This window comes from Encephalitozoon romaleae, chromosome II (assembly GCF_000280035.1).
Source record: "Encephalitozoon romaleae SJ-2008 chromosome II, complete sequence".
In the NCBI taxonomy this organism is placed as follows: domain Eukaryota; kingdom Fungi; phylum Microsporidia; family Unikaryonidae; genus Encephalitozoon; species Encephalitozoon romaleae.
Window position 1 is genome coordinate 64,453 of NC_024897.1, and position 23,529 is coordinate 87,981.

General features: G+C 41.5%; 21 protein-coding genes across 21 annotated transcripts; 9 read left to right on the plus strand and 12 right to left on the minus strand.

The window, feature by feature from the left end:
* Positions 1–131: 131 nt before the first annotated feature.
* EROM_020570 (hypothetical protein) lies at positions 132–1,571 on the minus strand (the record flags this gene model as incomplete). Its single annotated transcript, XM_009265754.1, has 1 exon — positions 132–1,571. One exon carries the CDS (start codon positions 1,569–1,571, stop codon positions 132–134), a length of 1,440 nt encoding a protein of 479 aa, XP_009264029.1.
* An 87-nt stretch (positions 1,572–1,658) lies between these two features.
* EROM_020580 (muskelin N-terminus domain-containing protein) lies at positions 1,659–3,863 on the minus strand (the record flags this gene model as incomplete). Its single annotated transcript, XM_009265755.1, has 1 exon — positions 1,659–3,863. One exon carries the CDS (start codon positions 3,861–3,863, stop codon positions 1,659–1,661), a length of 2,205 nt encoding a protein of 734 aa, XP_009264030.1.
* Positions 3,864–4,015: 152 nt separating this feature from the next.
* Positions 4,016–5,539, plus strand: EROM_020590 (DEAD box ATP-dependent RNA helicase; the record flags this gene model as incomplete). Its single annotated transcript, XM_009265756.1, has 1 exon — positions 4,016–5,539. The coding sequence occupies one exon, from the start codon at positions 4,016–4,018 to the stop codon at positions 5,537–5,539; it is 1,524 nt and encodes a 507-aa protein (XP_009264031.1).
* A 62-nt stretch (positions 5,540–5,601) lies between these two features.
* EROM_020600 (DNA replication factor C small subunit) lies at positions 5,602–6,459 on the plus strand (the record flags this gene model as incomplete). The annotated part of the gene is made up of 1 exon (XM_009265757.1): positions 5,602–6,459. One exon carries the CDS (start codon positions 5,602–5,604, stop codon positions 6,457–6,459), a length of 858 nt encoding a protein of 285 aa, XP_009264032.1.
* A 27-nt stretch (positions 6,460–6,486) lies between these two features.
* EROM_020610 (HscB-like chaperone) lies at positions 6,487–6,927 on the minus strand (the record flags this gene model as incomplete). The annotated part of the gene is made up of 1 exon (XM_009265758.1): positions 6,487–6,927. The coding sequence occupies one exon, from the start codon at positions 6,925–6,927 to the stop codon at positions 6,487–6,489; it is 441 nt and encodes a 146-aa protein (XP_009264033.1).
* Positions 6,928–6,991: 64 nt separating this feature from the next.
* On the plus strand, positions 6,992–8,251 carry EROM_020620 (Nucleic-acid-binding protein; the record flags this gene model as incomplete). The annotated part of the gene is made up of 1 exon (XM_009265759.1): positions 6,992–8,251. The coding sequence occupies one exon, from the start codon at positions 6,992–6,994 to the stop codon at positions 8,249–8,251; it is 1,260 nt and encodes a 419-aa protein (XP_009264034.1).
* Positions 8,252–8,658: 407 nt separating this feature from the next.
* EROM_020630 (WD40 domain-containing putative histone) lies at positions 8,659–10,635 on the minus strand (the record flags this gene model as incomplete). The annotated part of the gene is made up of 1 exon (XM_009265760.1): positions 8,659–10,635. The coding sequence occupies one exon, from the start codon at positions 10,633–10,635 to the stop codon at positions 8,659–8,661; it is 1,977 nt and encodes a 658-aa protein (XP_009264035.1).
* Positions 10,636–10,727: 92 nt separating this feature from the next.
* Positions 10,728–11,108, minus strand: EROM_020640 (histone H2A; the record flags this gene model as incomplete). The annotated part of the gene is made up of 1 exon (XM_009265761.1): positions 10,728–11,108. The coding sequence occupies one exon, from the start codon at positions 11,106–11,108 to the stop codon at positions 10,728–10,730; it is 381 nt and encodes a 126-aa protein (XP_009264036.1).
* Positions 11,109–11,198: 90 nt separating this feature from the next.
* On the minus strand, positions 11,199–12,716 carry EROM_020650 (poly (A) polymerase type 1; the record flags this gene model as incomplete). The annotated part of the gene is made up of 1 exon (XM_009265762.1): positions 11,199–12,716. One exon carries the CDS (start codon positions 12,714–12,716, stop codon positions 11,199–11,201), a length of 1,518 nt encoding a protein of 505 aa, XP_009264037.1.
* Positions 12,717–12,824: 108 nt separating this feature from the next.
* On the minus strand, positions 12,825–13,058 carry EROM_020660 (ubiquitin; the record flags this gene model as incomplete). Its single annotated transcript, XM_009265763.1, has 1 exon — positions 12,825–13,058. The coding sequence occupies one exon, from the start codon at positions 13,056–13,058 to the stop codon at positions 12,825–12,827; it is 234 nt and encodes a 77-aa protein (XP_009264038.1).
* Positions 13,059–13,327: 269 nt separating this feature from the next.
* Positions 13,328–13,948, plus strand: EROM_020670 (60S ribosomal protein L7A; the record flags this gene model as incomplete). Its single annotated transcript, XM_009265764.1, has 1 exon — positions 13,328–13,948. The coding sequence occupies one exon, from the start codon at positions 13,328–13,330 to the stop codon at positions 13,946–13,948; it is 621 nt and encodes a 206-aa protein (XP_009264039.1).
* Positions 13,949–13,993: 45 nt separating this feature from the next.
* EROM_020680 (S26 Type I signal peptidase) lies at positions 13,994–14,521 on the minus strand (the record flags this gene model as incomplete). Its single annotated transcript, XM_009265765.1, has 1 exon — positions 13,994–14,521. One exon carries the CDS (start codon positions 14,519–14,521, stop codon positions 13,994–13,996), a length of 528 nt encoding a protein of 175 aa, XP_009264040.1.
* A 102-nt stretch (positions 14,522–14,623) lies between these two features.
* Positions 14,624–15,010, minus strand: EROM_020690 (40S ribosomal protein S17; the record flags this gene model as incomplete). The annotated part of the gene is made up of 2 exons (XM_009265766.1): positions 14,624–14,983; positions 15,008–15,010. 2 exons carry the CDS (start codon positions 15,008–15,010, stop codon positions 14,624–14,626), a joined length of 363 nt encoding a protein of 120 aa, XP_009264041.1.
* A 48-nt stretch (positions 15,011–15,058) lies between these two features.
* Positions 15,059–15,745, minus strand: EROM_020700 (transcription initiation factor TFIIF subunit beta; the record flags this gene model as incomplete). Its single annotated transcript, XM_009265767.1, has 1 exon — positions 15,059–15,745. One exon carries the CDS (start codon positions 15,743–15,745, stop codon positions 15,059–15,061), a length of 687 nt encoding a protein of 228 aa, XP_009264042.1.
* A 485-nt stretch (positions 15,746–16,230) lies between these two features.
* EROM_020710 (60S ribosomal protein L9) lies at positions 16,231–16,782 on the plus strand (the record flags this gene model as incomplete). Its single annotated transcript, XM_009265768.1, has 1 exon — positions 16,231–16,782. The coding sequence occupies one exon, from the start codon at positions 16,231–16,233 to the stop codon at positions 16,780–16,782; it is 552 nt and encodes a 183-aa protein (XP_009264043.1).
* Positions 16,783–16,848: 66 nt separating this feature from the next.
* Positions 16,849–17,316, minus strand: EROM_020720 (60S ribosomal protein L2; the record flags this gene model as incomplete). Its single annotated transcript, XM_009265769.1, has 1 exon — positions 16,849–17,316. One exon carries the CDS (start codon positions 17,314–17,316, stop codon positions 16,849–16,851), a length of 468 nt encoding a protein of 155 aa, XP_009264044.1.
* A 53-nt stretch (positions 17,317–17,369) lies between these two features.
* EROM_020730 (hypothetical protein) lies at positions 17,370–18,698 on the minus strand (the record flags this gene model as incomplete). Its single annotated transcript, XM_009265770.1, has 1 exon — positions 17,370–18,698. The coding sequence occupies one exon, from the start codon at positions 18,696–18,698 to the stop codon at positions 17,370–17,372; it is 1,329 nt and encodes a 442-aa protein (XP_009264045.1).
* Positions 18,699–18,832: 134 nt separating this feature from the next.
* EROM_020740 (hypothetical protein) lies at positions 18,833–19,183 on the plus strand (the record flags this gene model as incomplete). The annotated part of the gene is made up of 1 exon (XM_009265771.1): positions 18,833–19,183. The coding sequence occupies one exon, from the start codon at positions 18,833–18,835 to the stop codon at positions 19,181–19,183; it is 351 nt and encodes a 116-aa protein (XP_009264046.1).
* Positions 19,184–19,399: 216 nt separating this feature from the next.
* EROM_020750 (hypothetical protein) lies at positions 19,400–20,563 on the plus strand (the record flags this gene model as incomplete). Its single annotated transcript, XM_009265772.1, has 1 exon — positions 19,400–20,563. One exon carries the CDS (start codon positions 19,400–19,402, stop codon positions 20,561–20,563), a length of 1,164 nt encoding a protein of 387 aa, XP_009264047.1.
* Positions 20,564–20,676: 113 nt separating this feature from the next.
* On the plus strand, positions 20,677–22,176 carry EROM_020760 (protein disulfide isomerase; the record flags this gene model as incomplete). The annotated part of the gene is made up of 1 exon (XM_009265773.1): positions 20,677–22,176. The coding sequence occupies one exon, from the start codon at positions 20,677–20,679 to the stop codon at positions 22,174–22,176; it is 1,500 nt and encodes a 499-aa protein (XP_009264048.1).
* Positions 22,177–22,232: 56 nt separating this feature from the next.
* Positions 22,233–23,501, plus strand: EROM_020770 (serine palmitoyltransferase subunit 1; the record flags this gene model as incomplete). The annotated part of the gene is made up of 1 exon (XM_009265774.1): positions 22,233–23,501. One exon carries the CDS (start codon positions 22,233–22,235, stop codon positions 23,499–23,501), a length of 1,269 nt encoding a protein of 422 aa, XP_009264049.1.
* Positions 23,502–23,529: the final 28 nt, after the last annotated feature.

A 23,529-nucleotide genomic window follows, 5' to 3' on the forward strand; every position in this document is an offset into this window, starting at 1 on the left:
ACCCTTGGCCAACACCTAGCTTCAAAACAGGCATCCCCTAGAGACTTTATTATTAAAATGTTTTTTGGTCCTCTTATCATTATCCACTTACGTAAGAAAAGTATGTGGGTGATATCCCCTTGTTCTAGATTCTAGAGCTTACTAATGTATTCTTTTATGTCAGAGATCCATGCATCTCTTTCTTTTTCACAGGTGGCATACAATTCTATTCCTTCTCCAGACTTCTCAAGGCAGAAGGCAACCTGGCCTACAGGCAAAACATTGCATCCACTAAGAAGGAGGATCTTAAAGACCCGACTTTTTTCATAGCATATGAGTGCCTTTCCAACAAACTTAAAAAGGTATGCCTTCCATCCTTCATTATCCATCAAGAGATATGAAGATCTAAATACCTGAACACTTGAAATATCTGAGAGAATGAATGATTGCAGCTGTTTATCGGTGATTCCTGAGTTCAATGTGACTTGGATCATCCTATCTCTTGCCCTTCTTTCCTGGGGAGACATTGCATTCGATAATGTTGTGCATCGAATGCCAGGAATCAGTGCAGCAATATCCCCTATGGATTTGCATATCATCCAGTTTACATCAGACTCAACCATGATGTAGTACTTGGTTGTTTCTGCAGAGCCTTCATACCCCAGCACAGTGTTTGATATTCTGATACTTGGATGGATTGTTAGCTTTCTCCCAGGAGCATAAAGGTTTGAAACCGGCGAAGTATTGGAGGGATCATTCCATAACTGTGATGGCTCACTATCACCATCTCCCATATTTGGCATCCCATTTCTTGGTTCGGATGTCTTTACATACATCACATCAATAGGAGCAAGGGCCGGGGATCTGCTTGTACTGTTGTGTATAAAGGAGCTGGATGCCTGGGATGAAACTTTAAGAGATGAACTAGAGGTCCTGGAATTTGACAATGGATTGCTAAATACAGATCTGGATGGAGAAGATTTCTCCTCCACTTGTTCCTTCTTCTTGATATATAGGCATGATGGATCCACGCTTCTTTCCTTTCCAATACCGCCAGGATTCGAAGAAGGCCCTCTATTGAAAATAGAGCTACTTGCCATGGACTTCACGTACCCCTTAGAACTTGCTCCACTTCCTTTCTTCATCGTATAGGAGGTGAAGTCTATGGACGGCTTTTTGTAAAGATCCATTCCAACCACCGATCCTCTAGACATTTCTTTGTGAACCATACTCCTATTTATACCACCAGAAGGATTTACCTTCCAAGATATCATGCCCCCAATAAATCCATCCTTTGCCTTAGGACTATTTGCATCTCCAGCATCCCTTTGGCACCTCTGTCCATTATTTATTGATTCGTTCCCATCAGGAAAATCCCTACGCTTGCCGAAATAGCTTACAGGCGACTCTAGCCTGATGTTTCTGTTGAATACAAATCCATTTCCAATACAAGACCTCGCTTTGAACTCCTCATTGAGCTTTCTCAGCTTTTCATTCATCGACCCCATTGAAAGCCCCCTCGGGTCCCTAAACTTTCCCTCTTCCTCATCTGTGATGGGAGACAAGTATGAATACAAAGTGTCCTTTCCCATGTTTAGGGCTCAAAATAAACATCAATATTCAAAAGCCTTTAATAAAACCTGGACCTTTGTGTAGGTATAAAGAGTAAAACAAATTCTTTAATATTCTTTTGCTGATAGTAATCTACATATATCCTCAACAGGATCCGTAAAGATCTTTCTCTTGTACACTTCACGGCACAAGTCTTCAAAAATCTCTCTTGTGTCTTCGTCAACAGCCATGCTCAGCACAGAGGTTCTAAGATAATCGACAGCCTTCTTCTCATCAATCCCAAGGAGATGGAGATATTTGTGCTTCCTGACAAGAAACTTTGATAGATGGCGGATCTCCTTGTTTGTTTTCTTTTCGAGCCTAAATACCCACATGTCGTTCACACGCCGGTCCGTCCTCTCAGACACATTCCCTCCAAACAGATAAAACCATCCGTTCATCTGAATAAACTGATGTGCAGACCTTGAAAGTGGTTTAATATCCACCCCCGTCTCTGCTCGAGTTTTGGCAATCACCTTTGTCCATCTTTTTCTAGTAAGGGAGTAGGTATATACATCTATGCTCTCAAGCTTCCCTTCCTTTTCCTTTCCATGGCAAAAAAGAACAACAATCTCTGACAAATAAAGAAGACCCCGCTGGATAATCTTCCCGTCTCCATTTATAGGAAACGGCACACTTTGGTAAACGGTATCTGTATCAAGGCTGTAAAAGAGAATCTCTCTTATTGAATTCTTATTTCTCTGCCCCCCTATAATTGCAAGGCTGTTGTTATAAATGCTACCTTCGATATAGTCTGGAGGAATAAACACCATGCTGTGCCCTAATCTAGACTTCAAAGAAGGTGTGTTGGGTGGCTGTACCGTGTCAGACCTTACCATGGTCCATCTACTTATAACCAGGCCTGATGACGACGTCGAAAGCTCATGCCTTGAATTAGATTCATCTGTTATACTCTCATGCAAAACTCTCGATCCAAATGATGATTCCCTAACACAGATGGATCCAGAAAGTTGTTCTTTTCTTCTGACCGGATTGCTAGCATTCTTGTATCTTCCATCTAGCCCAAAAGCAGCCTTTTCCATCTCATTCATTTTTTGGTAATCTTCAAGGACATCTTCTTCATCTTCATAGCTTGGAGATGTATCATCAAGGGAAAACATATAGAGTCCAGAATATATGTCCTCCCTTTCAGTCGATCTCCCTCCAAAAACACATAACTTATCTCCGGTAGCAACCATTTGATGGTCATATATATTCCCCGGCCCTCCCTCATCATTCATATTTATAACTTTCCACTCCCCATCAAAAGCCCAGATATCTGATCTTCCTGAAAAAGCTTTACGAGAGGACAAAGGAATATACTTCCCCATCAGATAAAGCTTTGACTTGTTAGAGATCATCCTGTGGCAACTTCTTTTTCCGGGTGTTCTCCCATCCACTTTGATCTCAGTCCATTCCCCATCTTTGTATCTCCAAAAATCCTCAAGCTCCTCTACCCCGTTCCATCCTCCATAGACATACAAGCTTCCATCCATCTCAGCCATTTGATGCCCTCCTCTCTCACATGGCCATACTTCAGTCCTTGGTATCTCTGTCCACACAAGTGTGTATGGAGAATTGTCTATGAACCCTTGGAAAACACATGGATCCAACTTGTCTAAAACCGCCTCCACATCTTCGTATCTGTGACTTTCCAGCAACTTTCTTATGTGCTTTACAACTTCATCCTCGATTTTATCTGAGCTTCTTTTCTCAAGGATCTCATAAACATCTCTGAATCCACTATCTCTAAGAAATCTCAAGCAACTTCTCATTGATCTCCCGAACACAATCATTTCGTTATATCTAATAAACTTCTCAACATCCATAATCCCCCGGAGCTCAACAAACCACAATGAATAACTAAAGTTGACACCCCATGCGGCCAGAGGCTCGATCTTGACATACTGGGCAATGTAGTATGCCTCGTCTTTCACAAGGAGATTGAAGGTTTCCATTTCAGAATCATTTTTTAGCCCTCCACACAAGACCTCTTTGTACTCAACTCCATCCTCAGAAACACTTATTCTCATCTTCTTGACATTGGATACATGCATCTTGTTGTATTTTCCGAACGTAATGGTCACAACAAGACTTGGGGGGACTTTCAGGATGATGTATTGGAGATGATCATTGGTTGACGTGGACCACCTTGAGTTGGGATCCATGGGGTCGTTTCTTTTGATATTGTTTGGCACATACACGGAAGCATATGTGGAGTAGCTATGTATCTCGTAAGGAATCGCACAGTAGGATCTTCGGTCCTTCAACATTTCTCAGGGGCAACTTTGTCAACATTTTGATGTGTCTTGATTTTTGATTCATTCCAAGTAATAGAAAAGTGATTTGGAGTTTATGGACAAGATTGTAGAAGCACCAATGAAGTCATGGTGATATTTATATAAACCAGAGATTTTTTTATCCCATGAAATTGGAGTTAACTGTAGTAGAAGAGGGAAGCAGAGGAGGATCCATTGGGCTTGATAGGGAAAGAGCATCGAAGAGACTGTTATGGGCCAGCAATGATTCTGGAGGCCAGCGAAGCTCTGAATCGAGAAAGGGAAAGAATGGAAATGCGCTTCCCAAGAACTTGAACAAAGGAAGTGGGTCTTTTGAGGAGAAACAGAAGACAACACAAAAGATTCCTAAGAGGATGGAAGTCCCGGTGGTAGAGGATGAGGACAGCAAGGTCAAAACAAGTGAGAAAGTTAAAACATTAAATTCCTTCAAGGAACTCTGCTCCCAAGCTTTAGTAAATGCACTTGGGAAGGAATACACTGTCCCAACAATCATACAAAAGTATTGCATACCATCCATGGTTGAAGGGCGGAATCTCATTTGTAGGGCCCCGACAGGGATGGGGAAGACCATGTGTTTTTTGATTCCCATTATAGAAAGGTATAAACAAATGAAAAAGCCACAGGCGTGCATTATTTCCCCGACAAGAGAGCTTTGTGAGCAGATTCGAACCGAGACCTCGAAGCTTGTGTATGGAAGCAAGATCAGGGTTGTATCGATCTACGGTAAGAAGCAGGACCTTCCCAGCTATGCCGGTGTCGATATTATAGTTGCAACACCTGGAAGACTCATAGATCTATTGCACAAAGGAAGGGTGGATCTTTCCGAAATAAAAATGTTTGTCTTAGATGAAGCAGACAAGCTTCTAGACATGGGGTTTGAGGTGCCCATAAAGGAAATCCACAAGTATATTCCCAAGAATACACAAACATGTCTCTTCAGTGCCACGTATTCACCAAAGCTAACACGGATGATAAACTACTTTCTTCCGGAAGATAAAGTATCGGTTGAGATACCTTCTGAGACCCTTAGGAACATCAAGCAGGAGATTGTGGAGGTTCGGAACAAGAAAAAGGCGTTGTTAAGTATCCTCCAGAACTCGGACATCAATCTCAAGGGATCGTGGAGGATGGAGGTTCAGCCCGATAAAGTCCTTGTATTTGTTGAAAGAAAAAGTGAATGTGGAGAGGTCGAGAAGGTCTTGAAGAAAAGCGGTGTTTTATGTGTCACCCTGCATGGGGACAAGGAGCAATCTGACCGCAATGAGGCACTGAAGGGGTTTCGCAATGGGAGGTTTCCGGTGATGGTTGCAACTTCTGTCGCTGCCAGAGGTATAGACATCAAGGACATAAAGCTGGTGATAAACTACGACATTCCAAGGGATATAAAGGAGTATATTCATAGAATTGGACGTACTGGGCGTGAAGGAAAATCAGGGAAATCGATTTCATTTTATGATGGGGGAGTGAGTGCAGATTTCAAGAAAGCATTAATAGAAGTTCTAAGGGAGTCCAAAAATCCAGTCCCCTCCTTTCTGTCTGATGTTGCAGAGGATTTTGATGCTAAGCTTCAAAGGTTGAAGATAAGTGCAGACAAGGAGACGTCGGATGATGAGGAAGTAGGCCTGTGGGGGGATGTCTCCCTTGGGTAAGGGATAATAAATACTAATCTACACTTTATGTTTGTGATTTCTGAGCCTTGCATTTCGGTTATATGCTGTGGACAGAGAAATACAGGCCCAAGTCTGCTGACATGTTTGAAGGTCCGGATCACTTAAAGAACATCTTGAGAAAGTCCGATGGAAGAGGGCATCCAAATCTTCTGCTTTACGGGCCGCCAGGCACAGGAAAGACAACCTTTGCCCATCTTCTGGCGAATCGGAAGCTAGAGCTCAATGCGTCTGATGAAAGAGGCATATCTGTGATTAGAGAAAGAATCAAGGTGTATGCATCCACACTAGATAAAGACAAGACAATAATACTTGATGAATGTGAAAACCTCACCTCTGATGCACAGCATTGTTTAAGAAGAGTGATAGAAGACTCTGTGAACACTCGCTTTATATTTATTACAAACTATCCATCAAAGATTATTGGGCCACTTAGAAGCAGACTGGTCAGTGTAAAATTTTCGTTAATGGAGAATGGGATTCTTGAAGACATAGGCAAGAAGGAAGGATTGGGGTATGATAAGGAACTATACTGCAGGCTCTTCGGGCTTTGTGGAAACGATTTAAGAAAAGCGATCAATGTTTTGCAAGGCATTGCTCCTCTAAGTAGCTTTTGCATTGAAGAAGCTGTTGGGGCCATTCCTCAAAAAGTCATCGATGCATTTTGGAATGCAAACAGGCCTGAGGTTATGAACTATGCAAAAGAATTCTTGAGAGAGGGATATTCTGCATTGCAGCTGGTCCGCCAACTATCTGGATCCAATAAGGGGAGCGAGGTCCAGTCGGCCGAGTTCCATTTAGTGCTATCCTTTCTTGAAGAGAAGTCTGTCTCCGGGTGCTCCGATGAGTTAATTTTATACAATCTTCTTGGAAGAAAGGTGGAGATTTTTAACGCCGTATGAAACTGCTGGATTTAATGAATATTAAATCTACTTGCCTTCTTTCTTTTTGTTGTTAAGCATCTTCATTAGCCTTTCGTAGTATCCCCACTTTGCAAGATGCTCTTCATTGATATGTAGCTTACAATGGTCGATTCTTTTTTGTAGGTCCTCTCGGATATTTCTTTTGTCTTCATCATTGGATACACCCGAGATTTCCTGTTCATAATCCAAGATCTCCATTAGGAACTGCTTTCCGACATCGAACTTCTTTGTGCTACTCAAATACCTTGCTCTTGCTAGATCGTTTCTTAGCACATCATATGCTTTGTTTATTTCCTCTATTGATGTGCCTTCCCCAGGGGATGGCCTAGCCTTATCCGGATGGATTCTCTTGCTAATTTCGAAGTATCTTTCTTTTAGATCATGTTTATCTATGGAGAACGAAGGCTTCAGCCCGAAGATGTCGAAGTATCTTGTTGGACTTCCCATGGATGTGTGTTTCTGGGATAGAATAGGGATGAATATTCTTCTGGAAGTACCGCTGCCCTTGTAGATGGCAAAGCCCAAAGACGGAGGAGAAAAGAAGGCAAGCAGAAACTCTTCTAAGCACGGAGGCTCGAAGTCCAGGGGAGAGACTAAGAAGAAGATTGTTTTGAAGAGGAAGCCATGTCCCATTCAAGGAAAGGTATTTCCAGATGCCTCAAAGATGGAGAAAGATCTTTTGGTGCATGGAACTATTAAAGACAAGATTGATGTACTTACACTGCTAACGGAAAGGAATCCTTCTGCAGAAAACTACAAGGGCCTCCTTGCATTCTGTGAGAACCAAAGAAACGATGTTCATTACTATGCACTCAAGAACATCAAGGACCTTCTTATATCAAAGAGGGAGGTTGGAAATCCCTATATCAAGCAAAGGATCGTAAAGTCGTTTGGAGTGAACCTTCGGAACCAATACATAAAGAAGAAGGTTATAAGGTTGGTGGAAAAGCTGCTAGAAAAGGGAGTCTTATTTGTGGATCTGATCCATCTGTTTATCAACAAACTGGGAGACAAAAAAGACACGACCAGCAATGTGATTGATAAGCTGCATCTCCTCTTTCCTGGAAATGAAGAAACCATTCTTGATGGAGTTGAGGACTTCTACTTCAAAAACGACTTATTTAGATCCAGACATGTTGTACTGAAGTTCCTGTCCAAGCTGGACTGTGAAAACAAAAGAAAGGCTTTTGAGGTATTTAACAACATTCTCAGGGATTTCAACGAGAATATTCCTGAAGAGCACAGGAATATCTTACTGGAGGACTTGATTATTGGGCTGGGAAAAAACATGACGGATGAGAAGGTATGCAGGATGGATATCATAAGGAAAGCTGTGCATACCGAGAAGATGATTTTCTACGGGAGTAAGGTGCTGTCTAACTGCAAGGATTCCGAGATGATTCTGTTTTTCAAGAATGCAATTAGGTCATATAAGATGAGAAATTCAAAGCACTTGCCGGAATTCCTCAACATGGTCCACAAGGCTGTGTCTGCAGACGAGAAGATTGAATTCCATAAGTTCCTCCTGGACACATCACTTCTATACACCCCGGAGTATATAATATCAATACTGATCATATGTTCTGAGGCTAGGAAGGCCGGGATAAGCGGATTCGACAATATACATAGCCTCCGGATTCTTGCCTTACATCACAATGATGCAGTTCGAGGTCTTGCACTTCAACTTATTAGTGACGAAGCAATTCATCCATTTGATCCATTCGACAAAATGAGCCTTTTAAATGCCGAGATGATGTGTGGAAATCTATGATCCCGATGTTCTAGATGTGAATGGAAAGCATTTGGATTGACGGATGTTAAAGGTGATAAAGTGTTTTGGATATCCTTTATTTTTCAGCTGTCTGATTGGCCCGACAGTTTTACAAATAGACAGAGCCTTTGAGTTTTGATGATAGAAAAAAGTAACCAAAAGAAGGATGGAAAGGCCCGCTACTGCATCCATCGCAAACTTTTTGGTTGGATGAGAAGGATATATTACAGGTACTCTGTAGAGACAGGGATTTGCATTTTGGAATGGTGGGAAGCTATCCTTGTCAATATTTACTTCTTACTACTATTGTCTTCACTAGCCAAGCAGATAATAAGGATAGGAGTTTATTTAATAGGAGTATTACTGAAGCACTGGCCCTTCTCAAGTAAGCCCTAATGCCAATGAAATTAAAGCTTAATTGTTCCTATTTCCTTAAGCATTGAAAACACAAATTGCTGTAACACATAATTAGTGTTCATTTTCCCTAAGATCTCAACAGCCTTAGACCTTTCTCCTGCTTCTAGTAACATCGTGATGATGTTCTTCAGCTTAAGCTCTATAAAGTCTTCCATCTTTTTCATTTTACAGGCAGCTTTAGTGATCCGTTTTAAGGCTCGGATCATTCTTTCCTTGTCTTTTACTAAGTGTGATATAAGAAACTCGTTTTCGAGATGAGACAATGTTTCATCATATTCAAGAGTTAGATCTGTGTCTCCAGCCCAAATGCTGTTGGATACAGGAGTTTTCTGAAGCCAGACACCTGACCTCTTTTCAAGAAAATATTCCTCATCTGGAAACGAAGCTACAACAAAGTACTTCCTGTCGAGTCTTAGAGATAAAAGATCTCCGGTTCTTGGAATCATACCCTTGGCATCTATCTTGCGCTTGCCGATGGAAAGCACCGTGTAGAATCCATCCGCCTGGAGATATGCCAGCCTCTTTCCAAGAACATCCATAGTCACAACATCTCCAGCACAGATAAATGGCATAGAAAGGACCCCAGTCATAAGGTTGTATATCTGTATCTTCCCTGTGTATAAACATATGTGTTTTTTATTCACACACATCATCTCTATACTCCCATATATCTTATAAAACTCCTTAGGGCCTCTCTTAACAGAGACATAAGTCCGGTCCTTACTCAGCTCGACATTAAAGTCGCCAAAAGATTTAGACATTTGGCTGTTTCTTGGTAACTTTTCTATCTTCCTGTTGCAGTAGTTGAATATTGCAAGGTACGAATGCTCAGTGGTAATCTCAGCACCTTCTGCTTTTGTCTCTTCTGAAGTTGGGTCAGACGATATCAATACAGGCTTTACTATCTTCTTAGCATTCTGGACAGGCTCGTCCTGATCGTTACTTTCTTCCGGGCTTTCTTTTGTCCTTTCAAATATGTCTCTGTTTTCCACAGAGAAGAAAATATCTCCAGAACTATCCTCTTCTTCCTCATAGGCTTTTCCAAAGTCCCCATCCTCTACATCTATCTGAACAACCTCTCCTCCATAAGAGCATACAAGTAATCTTGTTCCGCTTTCATTCCAGCACATGTCCAGCACAGGTAACTCAGTCAGGTTCTTAATCAAAAGGAATGGCTTTGCAGACAATGAGCACCATAGAGATAAACTTAGATCCTGGGATGACACAGCAGCAACATAGTATTTTCTATCTTTTTTGTATAGTACTGGGCTGAATGCCACAACCTCACATGGTGCTGCATGTCCAATAAGTGAGCATTCATTTCTCAGGTCTTTGTTGAAAACTTCAACAGTATTATAATTCCTGTTGAATGACAGCCCAGATGCAAAGAATTCTCCGTCAGGAGTCCAGCTCATCCTGGAGAAAAAAGACTCAAGAATCACTCCTTCAGAAGCATCCACCTTCTTAACAACCTTGAACTCCTCATACAAGACAATTCCATCATCCCCTTGGGTGCACATATATCTAAAGCTTTTGTCGACACAAATACCTTTTATCTGTCCTTCATGGGGCCTCATCTTCTTAGCAACGTCTAATGACTTCTGGTCATAGAGCACAACATATCCATCATATCCAACACTCACAAGAAATCTGTCAGTCCAAATCACATTACTGACGTCATTTTCATGCTCCGAGGTAGATCCAACAACATCTCCGTTCCTTTTATATACAAATACCATTCCATCATCTCCTCCAGAAGCAAATAAATCCCCATCAACACTAAATCTGACACACAGTACAGTTCCTTGGTGCTTCTTGATTGTCCTAATGCACTCATAATCTGGGTTCCACAGCTTTATCTCTCCACCAAGGGACGAAGTAACAATGTGTCCGTCGGACACGTCTATAGAAAAAATAGGCTTTGGCCTCTTTGTCCCGTGGTTGATCCCCGTCCTCAGAACCCTCATTCACATGGGGACTCCGGCCCGCCCTAAATACCACCTCAGAAAACCTAAACATGAAGAAACTCGAAAGTTTAATACTAAGGACTAAAAAGCATTCAGTCCCTCGAAGACCCTTTCTTACTTGACACAGAAAAGTCCCCTGGCGAAATGTACGACTTCATTCCCCCGTTCTTTATTAGCCAGTCATGCCCAACAAAATGAAGCTCAGTATCATTGCATATCGCATGATTTATGTGCTTAGGCATTACTTTCTTCTTTCCATCCGTGTTTGCGACATTCTTTGCTCCATCGGTGATCTCACTGATCAGGTACATCACACATGCAGAAACCGCAACAAGGGCATCCTTTGATATCCTCATTCTAGTCCTGTCTTTCATGATCTTTTTGATCTGGCTCAACTTTACAATGCTCTTGTGGTGTTCCTCATCCTTCCCCATAACTCGTGGATCGGCCTTTCCTCCTTTTGCTTGTACCATTCTCTAGGGCATGGTCTTTGTTTATATATTTTCCTTTTGGAGGGAAACTAAGGCTTTGGAGGGAAGACAGGCTGCAGAACCCTTCCCCAATCATTTAACTTTTCTCCTTTTATTCTCATCCTCTTTGGATAAATTTTCCTTTCCATAGAAGACCCTTAGAAATCCTTGGACATCCTTTCTCTTCAGGCTGTTGATCTCAATCCACATGTTACTTTCCTTTCCTTCGTATTCCTTGACAAACTCCATGAATTCTTTGACCTGCTGCTCTACCACTACCTTCTTGCCCTTTACGGGAATGACGTCAATCGCTATGAAGAACGCCGTACACCTCTTCACCTCCTCAGCCCCAGGCTTTATCTTTCCAATACTCTCTTCCAAGACCCTGAATGCTTTGGGGAAAGGAATAGCATACAGTATGTCATCGACTGCTTCGAACTTTGATGCCAGGATCCTAATCCTCGATTCTACATACCCTTCCCACTTTGTAAATCCCTCTTCCAAAGTCGACATTGCAAGGACCTCAACAAAGAGCTTGTATCGGCCAAAGAAATCAGACAGTTCGAATATCCTTCTGAAGTCGTTCTTCTCAAGGTTGGATAGAATCTCGTGGGCTCGCGAAAACTCCATGGTAATCACATGCTGAGTGCTGTTCGATACATTATGTGTTGCACACATAGAGGGATACGCAGGCGTTATCACTGGCATCCGATGGTATTTGTCTGAAGGATATACCTTGGGGTCCCAAACCTTCAGATTGTAATTTAGATCTACTACTGGACGTAGAATCACAGGTGTCGGCCACTTCCATGACGAAAACAACTCAAAGAACTTGCATACAATGGTAAAGGACGATGCATTCGGATACAGCTGGCAAACCCTCGCAACACACAATGAAAAGGCTACCCCTCCAAAATATCCGTATGGATTTCCATACACACATCTCCTTTTAGCCCAGTACTTGATGCATCTTAGGGCAGAATGGAAGGCCTTTACGTTTGGAACAAGATTTAGCATCTCATCTGTGACTCTAGATCCGTTTAATGACAAAATACACTTCTCGTCCATGCTCTTCAGAAGTGTATCATTGAGTAGGTTGATTCCATCCTTCACAACCGGTACGTTGAGCCTAGCAAAGACTAAATCAATTGGAATCCCTTGAAACTCGAATTTAATTATTGGTACAAATGCATCCTCTATTTTTGTAACACCTTTTATATTCGGGTCTCCTTTTAGTTCTTCATAAAAATAAGTGAAGAAGTCGTTTCTGGTCACATGCCTGGGTACAATACACAAGGCATCGATGTCGGTTCCTTTTCCATGCACCCCTAGCCTATAGCTCCCAAAAGTAAATATCTTCCCTCCATATGCCTTCTCTCCGTCTCCGTTTCCTTTGTTTTTTGCCATCCTTGCTACAAACTCCTTGACCATAAAGTTCAACTTTCCAAGAACTCTCTCCCTTGTTTGCCCTTCCTCGTCGTCTTCGAAAAACCCACGCTCTTGTAGGTACATATCCATCTCCTCAGATAGCTTGACATCCTCCTCTGTACTCTCCTTCATAGAAAGAGGCCCAGTCACCCCATGCTTGTAGTTCCTTTCAGACATTTCCATTTTGCTACCCCTCTTCTCATTTTCTTTTTATCTATTCTTCTCCTCGACGCACTAGCTCCTGGAACCAACTCATCCCATAACACCAAAAGACATAAAAAACTAAACATTTTAATATCCTCCTCTCAGCCTGAGCACCAAATGGAGAGTAGACTCCTTCTGGATGTTGTAGTCAGACAAGGTTCTTCCATCTTCTAGCTGTTTTCCTGCAAAAATAAGTCTCTGCTGATCTGGTGGTATACCCTCTTTGTCCTGTATCTTTGCCTTCACATTCTCAATACTGTCGCTTGCCTCGACTTCTAGTGTGATCGTCTTTCCTGTTAGGGTCTTCACGAATATCTGCATTTGTTTGGGGTATTCAAACAAAGCATTTTTATATTTTGATCCACCAATCACATCAAGCTTCTCTGACGCAATCACCCACACAAAACTCCAAAATACCTGAGTATCAGAAATACAAGAATTGCATCTACTTGGAGGCCCGAGAATTCCAAGCCTGTTAAAGAAACTTTCTATGTTTCCAGAACCATTGTGAAATATTACGCCTTCTCCCTAAACTGCCAGTAATATTCCGGCCATCCGGAGTAAGTTAAGAGAAAAAAATTTACCCTCAAATGGTGTTGGGAAAGGTAAAAAAGATTCCGCTCATAGCTCCAAGGCTTACAAAGGAACAGAAAATGGAGAAGGAGCTTTTGATAAAGAAGAAGATAAACAAGCTAGCCAATGCCATCCGAATCCCGCCTGCAATCAACCAGTTTAAGACCTTTTTGTCCGAGGATGATACTAAAAAGTTCATTAATCTATTTATGAACTACAGGCCCGAGAATAAGGAGGAGAAGAAAGCCAGGCTGAAATCAGAGGATCCGAAGAAGGGTCCTAAGCCTATTCTTGTCAAGTTTGGGCTGAAGCATGTGACAAATCTAATTGAAACCAAGAAGGCAAAACTTGTTCTCATCTCTGCATCTGTCGATCCCATTGAAGTTGTTATATTCCTCCCTACTCTGTGTAGAAAGATGGGAGTGTCATATGCAATTGTTGAAGATTCTACGATTCTTGGAAGGCTCGTCAACCTGAAGTCCACGTCATGTGTTTGCTTATGCGATGTGAGACCAGAGGATGAGGCGGCCTTCAAAGAAATACTAGGAATAGCAAATGCAACATTCCTCGATAGCTATGAAACCCATCTGAGTACTTGGGGAGGAGGACCCAAAAAGCAAACAACTGGGGAGCAATGAAATAAAGCAATTTCTTTATTCTTGAGAATTAAGGCTATCATACCATCACTCCTCTCGAGTAAATAGGACAGATAGACCCACAGCAGCTAGTATTGCAAACTTCACCCCGGGAATGGTATTGATCCAGAGGTTTATCCATCCAAAATAAGGAATGTATCCAACAACAATAGACTTGACCTCATTCCTAGTCAAATAATTCCTTCCTTTTGGATAGAGGGAAACATCATCGTCAAGGTTATTGTCTCCCTTCGTGAGATATCTTCCACCAAACTGCTTAATGCATCTGTGTACACATGGAATCTCCTTTCCAAACTTGAAAACAGTCATGTCTCCAACACTGAAATCCTTGTTAGCAAGCCATAGTATATCTCCCCTCTCAAATCCAGGGGACATGCTTTCACTCAGTACAACAACAATAGGACTATCATTGTTCAAGAGAATCGAAAACATCTTCCATATCATGTACGTCCCCATCACAGAATATGCCGCATTCACAAACTGGACAAGCTTCTGCCGAATACTCATCCTTTTCAGCATCCGGATATCCTTTTCAGAAATAATATACTCAAGCATTCAGGGTCTCAAGGTAACATGTTTCTTCTCCCTAGTAGAGGCACACCAAAATAAACAAAGACATAGAAATGAAAGAATAATTTATTATTCTAACTTCCCTCCTCACATCCCATAGATCTTGAAGTTCCCCTCATATCCATATCTCTTTATCATATCCATCGTCACTTTATCAACCTCGACACAGTCAACATCAAGCATGGACTCCTTTGGAATCACATTCTCCTTTCTCTCTCTTTCTTCCTCATGGCTCTTGATGTAAACCCTGTTGTATGTCCCCTTCAGAATCTTCTTATAAAGTGACGTAAGATATCCTGCAATCTCATTCTTCAGCTTCTTTGATTCAACAACCGCAACATCTTGCACAACAAGCAGATTGTGATCAAAGGTGTTGTCAAGCCTCTGGAAATACTTCTCTGCTATCGTCCGAGCCGCTCTCTTGACTATCTTATTCTTCACACTACCCTAAAAATTAAAGTCTCCACCTACCATTTTGGGGTGAAAAATTTTCTTGCACAAATCATACTTCCTATGGGCTACTCATTGCTTGTACTCAGGTCTCAGCTCATATGTGTTTTTAAGATCCTTCTTATTCAGCACACAGATGTCAGAGACAATCTCTTGGATAAATGCAACAGGTTGCCCACAGAAATCAGCCAGGTCCTTTACAGTCCACGATGGATACTTCTCAAACGCCTTGAAGACCATATCTATCACCTCATTCTTTCCAAGTCTCTCCCTCTTCTTATCCATCAGCATCTTCTTTCTCTTTCGAGCAAGATACTCAAGCTCCCTAAGGCTTCCAAACTTCTCGCCTCTCTTACCTTCTTTAAGATAATCAATGACCTGTACATCTCCTTTCTTTGCACTGCTCTTAAATCCTGCATCCTTCTTGTACTTCAGATACTCCTCATTAATCTCAGGTGTTATGTAGCACTCATTGTTGATCATCCCTTCAACATCTGCATTGTTTTCATGTGCCTTAACAACATACATGTTGTTGTCTCTAGCCTTTATCTTTACATCAAACGAAGATGGGAACCCGCCTTCACAAAACTCCTTCGATAGCTTCAAATTCAACACTGCCGGCTCGGTAGGTGTTGCTTTTGTTATGTCAAGCTCCCCAACCACAGTCTCCTCATTCCGGCTCAATATCCTTTCTGCCAAAAATAGAGGAACCTTTGCAAGCCAGATCTTTGTATTCTTATTATTTATATTCAATTCCATCGAGGGCCTGAGCCCTAATACCATAACTTAATTTTATAGAAGACTATGAATGAAATTTAAATCAACATCATGCACTTTGTTAGATCACATTTATTAACATCATTGTATGCTACAACAGGTGAAAGAAGCGCAGTTATTTACTGTCCCAGCAACGCTACTAAGGCAATCAACGCAATCACTGCAATCAACACTCGTCGTCGTATTACTAGTGTAATGGGCTTCTAAGCTATCACCCTCATTACGTACAGTAAATTCAGTGTTTTTAGATATTGTAAATCCTGCATCAACCACAGTATCACCACCGTCCTCTTCATTATTACCCTGAGAGCTAGGTTGAGTATTTATTACTTCAGGATTTTCGCCACCCTTATTAGATGACCAGACTGATGTTTGGAAGAGTAGTATCATCACGATTAGTACTTTAATACCCTTCATATTTATTTTGAGAATGTCATCTTAAATAATAATATAAAATTTTATCCCTGATGAAGATTTTGGTCACAAGAACAGTAAAGGTTCCAGAAAACTGCACTGTAAGCCAAGAAGGAAAGGTCTTTACGTTTGAGGGGCCGAAGGGAAGCATAGTAGAGGATTGCACTCGCCATCCTCTAACATTTGATATTTATGAAGGAAACATTCGGATTAGGCTTTGGAATGGAAAGAGGAAGGCAGCAGCTCTTGCAATAACTGTAGAATCCTTACTGAGGAATGCTATCAAGGCTGTCACCGTTGGGTTTGCATATACACTGAAGGCTGCATACAACCATTTCTCCATTAATATGGAGGTGAAGGATGGAGGGAAGATTCTCCTTGTGAAGAACTTTCTTGGAGAGAAGAGTGTCAAGATATTCAAAATGCGTGGCGTTGCAAGGGTTAGACTTGATGAGAGAAAAGACACAATAGTTATTGAAGGGCCATCCCTTCCTGATGTCTCTCAAAGTGCAGGGACAATTTCTAATGAATGCAAGGCAAAGAATCGTGATAGTAGGGTATTTCTTGATGGGATATTTGTCATTGAGAGAGGCATTATGGCTTGAGTAAAAGGTCAATTTATTTATCTTTGCTTTTTTCGATAACCTTTTCTTTAGAAGTCTGAGCTTTTCTTAATTAACCTGAGGTTCTTTCTTCTTAGTCTTAGCAACATGTTTTTCACTGGATATTTCCTCCTCAAGTAAATTAGCATGCCTTTCGATGTACTTCAGATCACTTTCCTTCGTCATTTCCTGCCCAGTGAGAATTCTATCTTTGATAAAGAAGTCTTCTCTTCTCTTTCTTATTTCAAGTATCTTTGGAATAGTAGAGAGTGTCTTTTCCACCACACCACGGTCATATATTCGAGGCTCGTTCAGGCGGCGCTCAAATGTCAGGACTGTGTCATTGCAGAGCTCCTTGTTAGCCATCTTCCTTGCTATCTTTGTCCATTTCACTCTTCTTGGATTCACACGCCTTTCAAAGAACTTCCTGCACTTAGACCTACAGAATCTAAAGACCTTTGCATCGTTTCTGACATAGACAGTCCCGTGTCCTTGATATATGTTTGACGAGCAGAACCAACACTTCTCAATCCTCATCTTACCCTTGGACTCATCTAGAATTTCTATTCAGCTAAAACTAAATATTTTAATTAAACACCTATGGATGGCTCTAGCCGAGTCTTTGTCTTTAGCTTGGCAATAATCGTAAACAACTCATCCCTGTCCATTACAATGTACTCCCCAATCCTTTCTTTCACATGGCTGAGCTCAGAAAAAATGAAAGAATCGTTGGTTGCCAGAACAAGCTTGTTCTCAAGACATCCTTGGAGAATGATCATTTGGCTGTAAGAATTGTTATGTCTCCTTCTTATATATATCTCAAAATAATGCTCATATAGATGGAGTAGAACTCCTACAGCCATATCTTTCAGGACTCCCGAGACATTAATTCTGAAGAGCAAAGTTTTTCCAAGCCTCCGAAGATTTGCAATGCAGTCCCTGAATATCCAAATGAGTTCATGATGGATCTTGATGCTTTTTTTTATCCCTGGAACCACCTTTCCTGACAAGCATAGAAAGGCATCTACTCTGGAGCCCTTTAGCAAGTTATAGCAAACCAAGAAGAAGCTCTCTGTGGACGATAATTCAACATCATATCCTATTTTCTTTACAAAGCACTTGCTTCTTCGGAAGTATGATTCTATTGCCATCTTTGTGTTGTATCCAAGGTTTGCATATAATTCACATGAGACTTCTTTGGAGATCCCCTTCCTTGCAAGATATTCATGGATTCTTTGGCACTCTGCCTTCTTGTCCTTTTTATAATGGATCTTCCTGTCAACAACGAATGGGATGTCGTTCTGGAGAGCAGAGAACAGAGAAGTAAAGTTCAAGAAAGAAATGCAGGGTCTTTCGATGTGGTATAGACCGTCTATGTCCGTCAAAACCCCTGCCTTCTGAATTTCAAGCACTATGTCTTCATGTAATTCCTTACACCCACCACATACATCGTCTGGGAATCTGGGTTCACTCATTAGGTCATCGATAGGCATGGTATTCTTTGTAAACATTTTATAGAAGCCAAAGCATGTAATTATAGGCCACAAGATATCATTGGTGATGTAGTTCATGGCCTTTGCTAGGGAATATGCTAATATACACGAATGGAGCCACTTAGACGGACAGGTGCAGGTAAACAAAGATCCCTGAATCGATGAGTTCTTTTGTCCACAAATCAAAAGGGCGTTCTTGCACTCTCCTGGGTCTAGGTCGATAAACAAATGGAGATCTGAATCTGAGTGAAACCTGGGTTTTTCTGGGTGGAAATCTACTTCGAATCTGATAAGTTCCTTGTGGAGGATTTCTGTGATTATTTTGGCTGCACAGAAGCTTGCAGGCATGTCCGGCATGAATATCCTCACTGATCTATATGATTTGAACTTATCAATGATGCCAGATGGATTTCCTATATCAAGCATCTCCCCCAGTCTTCAGATATTTTTTATTGGGATATTTGATGGATACTCCTCGGTAGTAGATATTTGATGGGGATACTACAAAAATCTCTTGGGTGGAGAGCCACGGTCTTATTAGGGATAGTTAACCCTTGGGTATGAGGTACTTCTGCCACGAGATTCTACTTCTTGAAGAGATAATAAAGGGGCTTTTGGACTCTGAGGAAATAGAAGAAACAACAGCCCGCAAGTATAAGTCCTTACTTGAAGTAAAAGATAAGATAAATAGCCGGATGATAGAAATGGAGGAGTACTATATGAAGAGGATAGAGTTCTACAGAGAATGTGATGGGGCCAAGGTGAAGGAATTGGAGAAGGATGTTAGGAGCCGTGATGAGAAATATCTTGGGCTTCTGGTCAAGGCAAAGGAGCTTAGAAACAAGATAGAAAGGCTTGAAGTAAGAAACAAGCTCTTTAGGCTGAAGTCTGAAAGTAGAGATGAATTATGAAAGTTTGATTATAATTTTCCTGCATTGGAATAAGGGGGAGTGGCGGAAGATGAAGAATGATCTCAGGAATGGAAGAAGACAGATTTGGATGGCGCAGAGCAATGGGGCTGTGTGTCTTTGAACTTCTGCTCTGTTTGAAGAGAGGCAAAGGATCTCTCCTTTTACCCTTTTGCACCCTGGTGATAAAATATAAAAAGAAGAAGGAAAGAAGGGGTGATGGCAGGAGAGAGGGCTGAGTATGATGGGATTGTCAGTGGGCAAGAGTTAATTTATCAGTTCCAAGAAGATAGCGACGATCTTGGGGAGAAGGAATATGAGGAGAACGAGGCAAACTCCCTTAAACTCCGGAACTTTGTTGAAGATGAGTTTTATCAATCCGATGGACAGATGCAATATAGAGGAGAAGAGGAGATGAGACTCCGATATGGACGGAAGAAGAAGGAGAAAAGGAAGAAAAAGAAGAACGATGAGAACAAAAGGCCTTCGAATAGGAAGATAGTGAATCTTCCTGCATCACCTCCTTATGTGAGGTTTGTAGATGGAGAAGAGAGGCTATGCTTTAAGTATGTGACAAAGGTGAGTGAATCTGCAAGGGATGCAATGCCTAAGGCGGATCTCGAGGACAATGAGTTTTGTGTAAGGTTTGACCTCGATAGTGTTGATATCAGCAAGCTGAATGAAAAGTTCAAGGCAGACAACTGTGTGTATCCAAGGGCAAATCTTCCATACGAAATGTACACTGGAAATAGATGGGGGTTTGAGACTGAATGTAACCGGCTTGCATGGCAGTTTGTTTCATTGAATCCAGTGCTTCTATATGGAAAGAAGGGGCTTATCCAAAGGGCTGTTGACTCGTATAGAACGATCAACAAGCAGAGCAGGAACAAGAGGGTTGTGAAGGAGGACAGATTTCCTAGCGACATTGAAAAGAGGAGGCATGTCTCAGGAGCACCCTCAACAATCACGATACAGTGGACTAATAGGGGGATTCTGAAGAAATGCAAGATTCAAGTCAACATTGAGAATATAAATTATGAGAAGATTGATGATGAATTCAAGTCGAGGTTTTCGGTGTTTATGGACGACTTTGACGACACATCCTTTGGGAAGAGCAAATGGGAAAGCCACAATGCTGACAACGAGCTTGCAGTAAAGATAGCTTTCCTCAATGTTGAGAACACATCGTTTTGGAATGCCATCAAAGCACTTGACAAGACGACTGTCCTCAAGAAGGCTATTGAAGCATACAAGCAGAAGAGAGATGAATATGTAAGTTCTGAGGATGATACTGAGATTTCTGATGTTGTTGCAAGCACCCTAGGAGGCAGCCTAGGAAACTCGAAGAGTTGTAATATTGAGAATTTTTATTTTGATAATTGACAGGGTTTGTTTTGAATAAATGATATTATGGACATACATTCCAAGCTGTTATGAAACGATGTTTTAAAGTGTTTATACTTTTTTGTATAAAGGACATTGCTCTAATAAACAACATGATGCTGCTTCTATATCTGTTGGGCAGCTTTGCAGAGATAATGGAGCAGTGCAAGCCCATTGATGAAGGATATGCCCTTACCAAGTACTTTACCCAATGGTGCCCTTCATGCCAAAGCATAGCACCTGTTATTGAGGAGATCAGTAACAAGATAGATAGACATGGGGCAAACCTAAAGATTAGAAGTGCTGATTGCGACAAATGTTCTTGTCCAAACATCAAGAGTTACCCAACACTCGAGCTATCTAAGGATGGGGAGGTCTTGGGGAGACTGGAGGGAGGACATGGCTATGATGCAATAGTTGAATTTATTATGCGACATACCGGAATTGAAAAGAGTGTGTTTGATGGGCATAGTGCACAGAAGGAGGCAACGGTTAGGAAGCTGACTAAGAGCGACTTCCTAAGCGGATTTGACGGGCCTTATGTAGTTCTGTTTTACTCCAGAGAGGATGACAAGTACAGAGAGATATTTAAAGAGCTTGCGAAGATATATGATGGGAAGCTGAACATCGGAGAGATTGACAGTGCTGAATCTGCAGAGTTTGTTAACAGATACGACATTAGATCGTATCCTTCGATATCCGGGATCTTCAATGGACTGGTGGTACCTTTTATTGAGAAGGAGAGGGAGCCTAGTGTGCTTAGCTTAATTGAATTCTGCGACAAGCTCATTGAGCCATCATTCAGCAATCTAACTTTTGAAAAGTTCAATGATCTAGCATCCAATCTTGAACCCGGAGAGCCTATTTATGTTGTGTTCCACAAGAACGTTGCTTTAGCCAATGCATATTTCCAGAGGATGGCACATATGTACAAGTTTAGGGCTCGTATATATAGATCTGATGACCAAGCCTTGTTTGAAAAGGCATCTATATTCCCTAAGGCCCTGGGTACTGGATCCGATGCATCCACCAGTCCAAACCATGAGGATGTTGTGGTCCTTTCCGTGTACAAGAATGGGATCTTCTACAGATACACGGATACCTTTGGAGATGAAGTAAAGATAACAGACTGGATATTCCATACACACTACAAGTACTTGACAAAGGTCGACAATCGCAACTTCTACTCCATATTCCATGGACTTAAGCCGGTGATGATACTTCTAACAAGGGGAGAAGAGTTTGTAGGAAAGATGAATGAGTTTAGCACAGATAGACACTTAGGAGTTCCATACACAGACATGATATTTGCTACCATGGAGATTGATGAATATCCGCTGTTCATTCCAACACTACTCCCGAAGCTATCTACACCAGCATTGATCGTATTTGAGCCCTGGGCAAACCTATTCCGTCACAAGAAGGTTAAGCTTACAGAGGACAACTTTATTTCTGCAGCAATGGACACCTACGCCTTATATCAGAAAAACAGCCTTCCTCTCTATCCACCAAACTCCCGTAGTCTTCTTAAATACAGTGTGTTCGGTGTGTTGGCCCTTGGCATTGGGCTTTACTGTTCTTCCAAGACAAGTTTTGCAAAGAAGAACAAATAAATCTCTTTGACATATATTATTTTAAAGCAAAACAAACCAGAGAAGTTTGAATCTTGATGGAGCCAATTTTTACTATAGGCGGCTTAATTGTCTCGTACTGGAAAGACATTCTGAAGATAATTATTGAGACATTTGTTATTTACTTGGTGGTTAAGTTCAGGTACCGTTCAAGAAAGGATATCATTATCTTCCCACAAAGTGTAATTGACAAACTTGTGGAGGAATTTGATCCAGACGACTTGGTAAAAAATGTTCCCAGTGACGTGATGCTACCTAGCATCTACAGGGAGGGGATGATTGACTTGGCAAACTTCGATGTATTTGGGTTGTCAATGGAAAATAAAGAAGAGATTATAGAGGTCATAAGAAAGTATGGAGTTGGAACTTGTGGCCCTCGAGGATTCTACGGGACTCTAGACATCCATTTGGATCTTGAAGAGACCATTAGCAAGGAGCTTGGTGCCGAGGCATCCATTGTTTATCCCAACAGCTTCACCGCCGTAAACAGCATCATTGCATGCTTTTGTAAGCAGCAAGACATTGTGTTTTACCATGAGGATAGCAATGAAGCCATCCTCAGAGGAATTGGGCTTTCGAAGTCAAAGAACATTGAGTTTGGGAGTGTCTCCGATCTGAAGATAAAGCTCGAGTACTTCACAAAGCCAAGTGTCAGGAACTTTGTTATTGTTGAAGGGCTGTCGAGGAACACAGGAAGGATTGTGGATATAAGAATGATACTGAAACTCAGGGACAAATACAATTTCAGGATCATCCTGGATGAATCGTACTCCATCCCTCTTCTGAACAAAAGGGGTGTGTGCGGAATGAATGGCATAAGCCTTAGAGAGATCGACATTGTTATTGGATCTCTATCTGGAGGACTTTGCAGCACAGGAGCATTTTCAACAGGAACTTACTATACTGTTGACTACCAGAAGCTGTCTGGATCCTCTTATTGTTTTTCTGCATCCATGCCTGGAGGTATGGCCAAGGCCGGCATACTCAACATCAAAAGAGACTTTGAACATGAGGAGCTGAGAGATAAAGTGAAAGCCTTCCACACAAGCTTTAGATCTAAGACATATGAGATCATATCTCATCTCTTATCACCTATAATAATCGTAGTGAAGAAGAAAGAAATAAGGAGATCTATGTCCAAGGAAGCATTACTGAAGGAGGTCTTAGACATAAGAAGTGAACTCCTCGAGAACGGAATAATCATTGGATTCAATCACAATCCATGTCCTTCACTGAGGGCTTGCTTGAAGACTGACATCCTCGAGGAAGATATTGCAAGACTCGTCACTTTGTTGAATAAATGGTGAGCAAGTTTATTTTCTTTCACAGCATCAA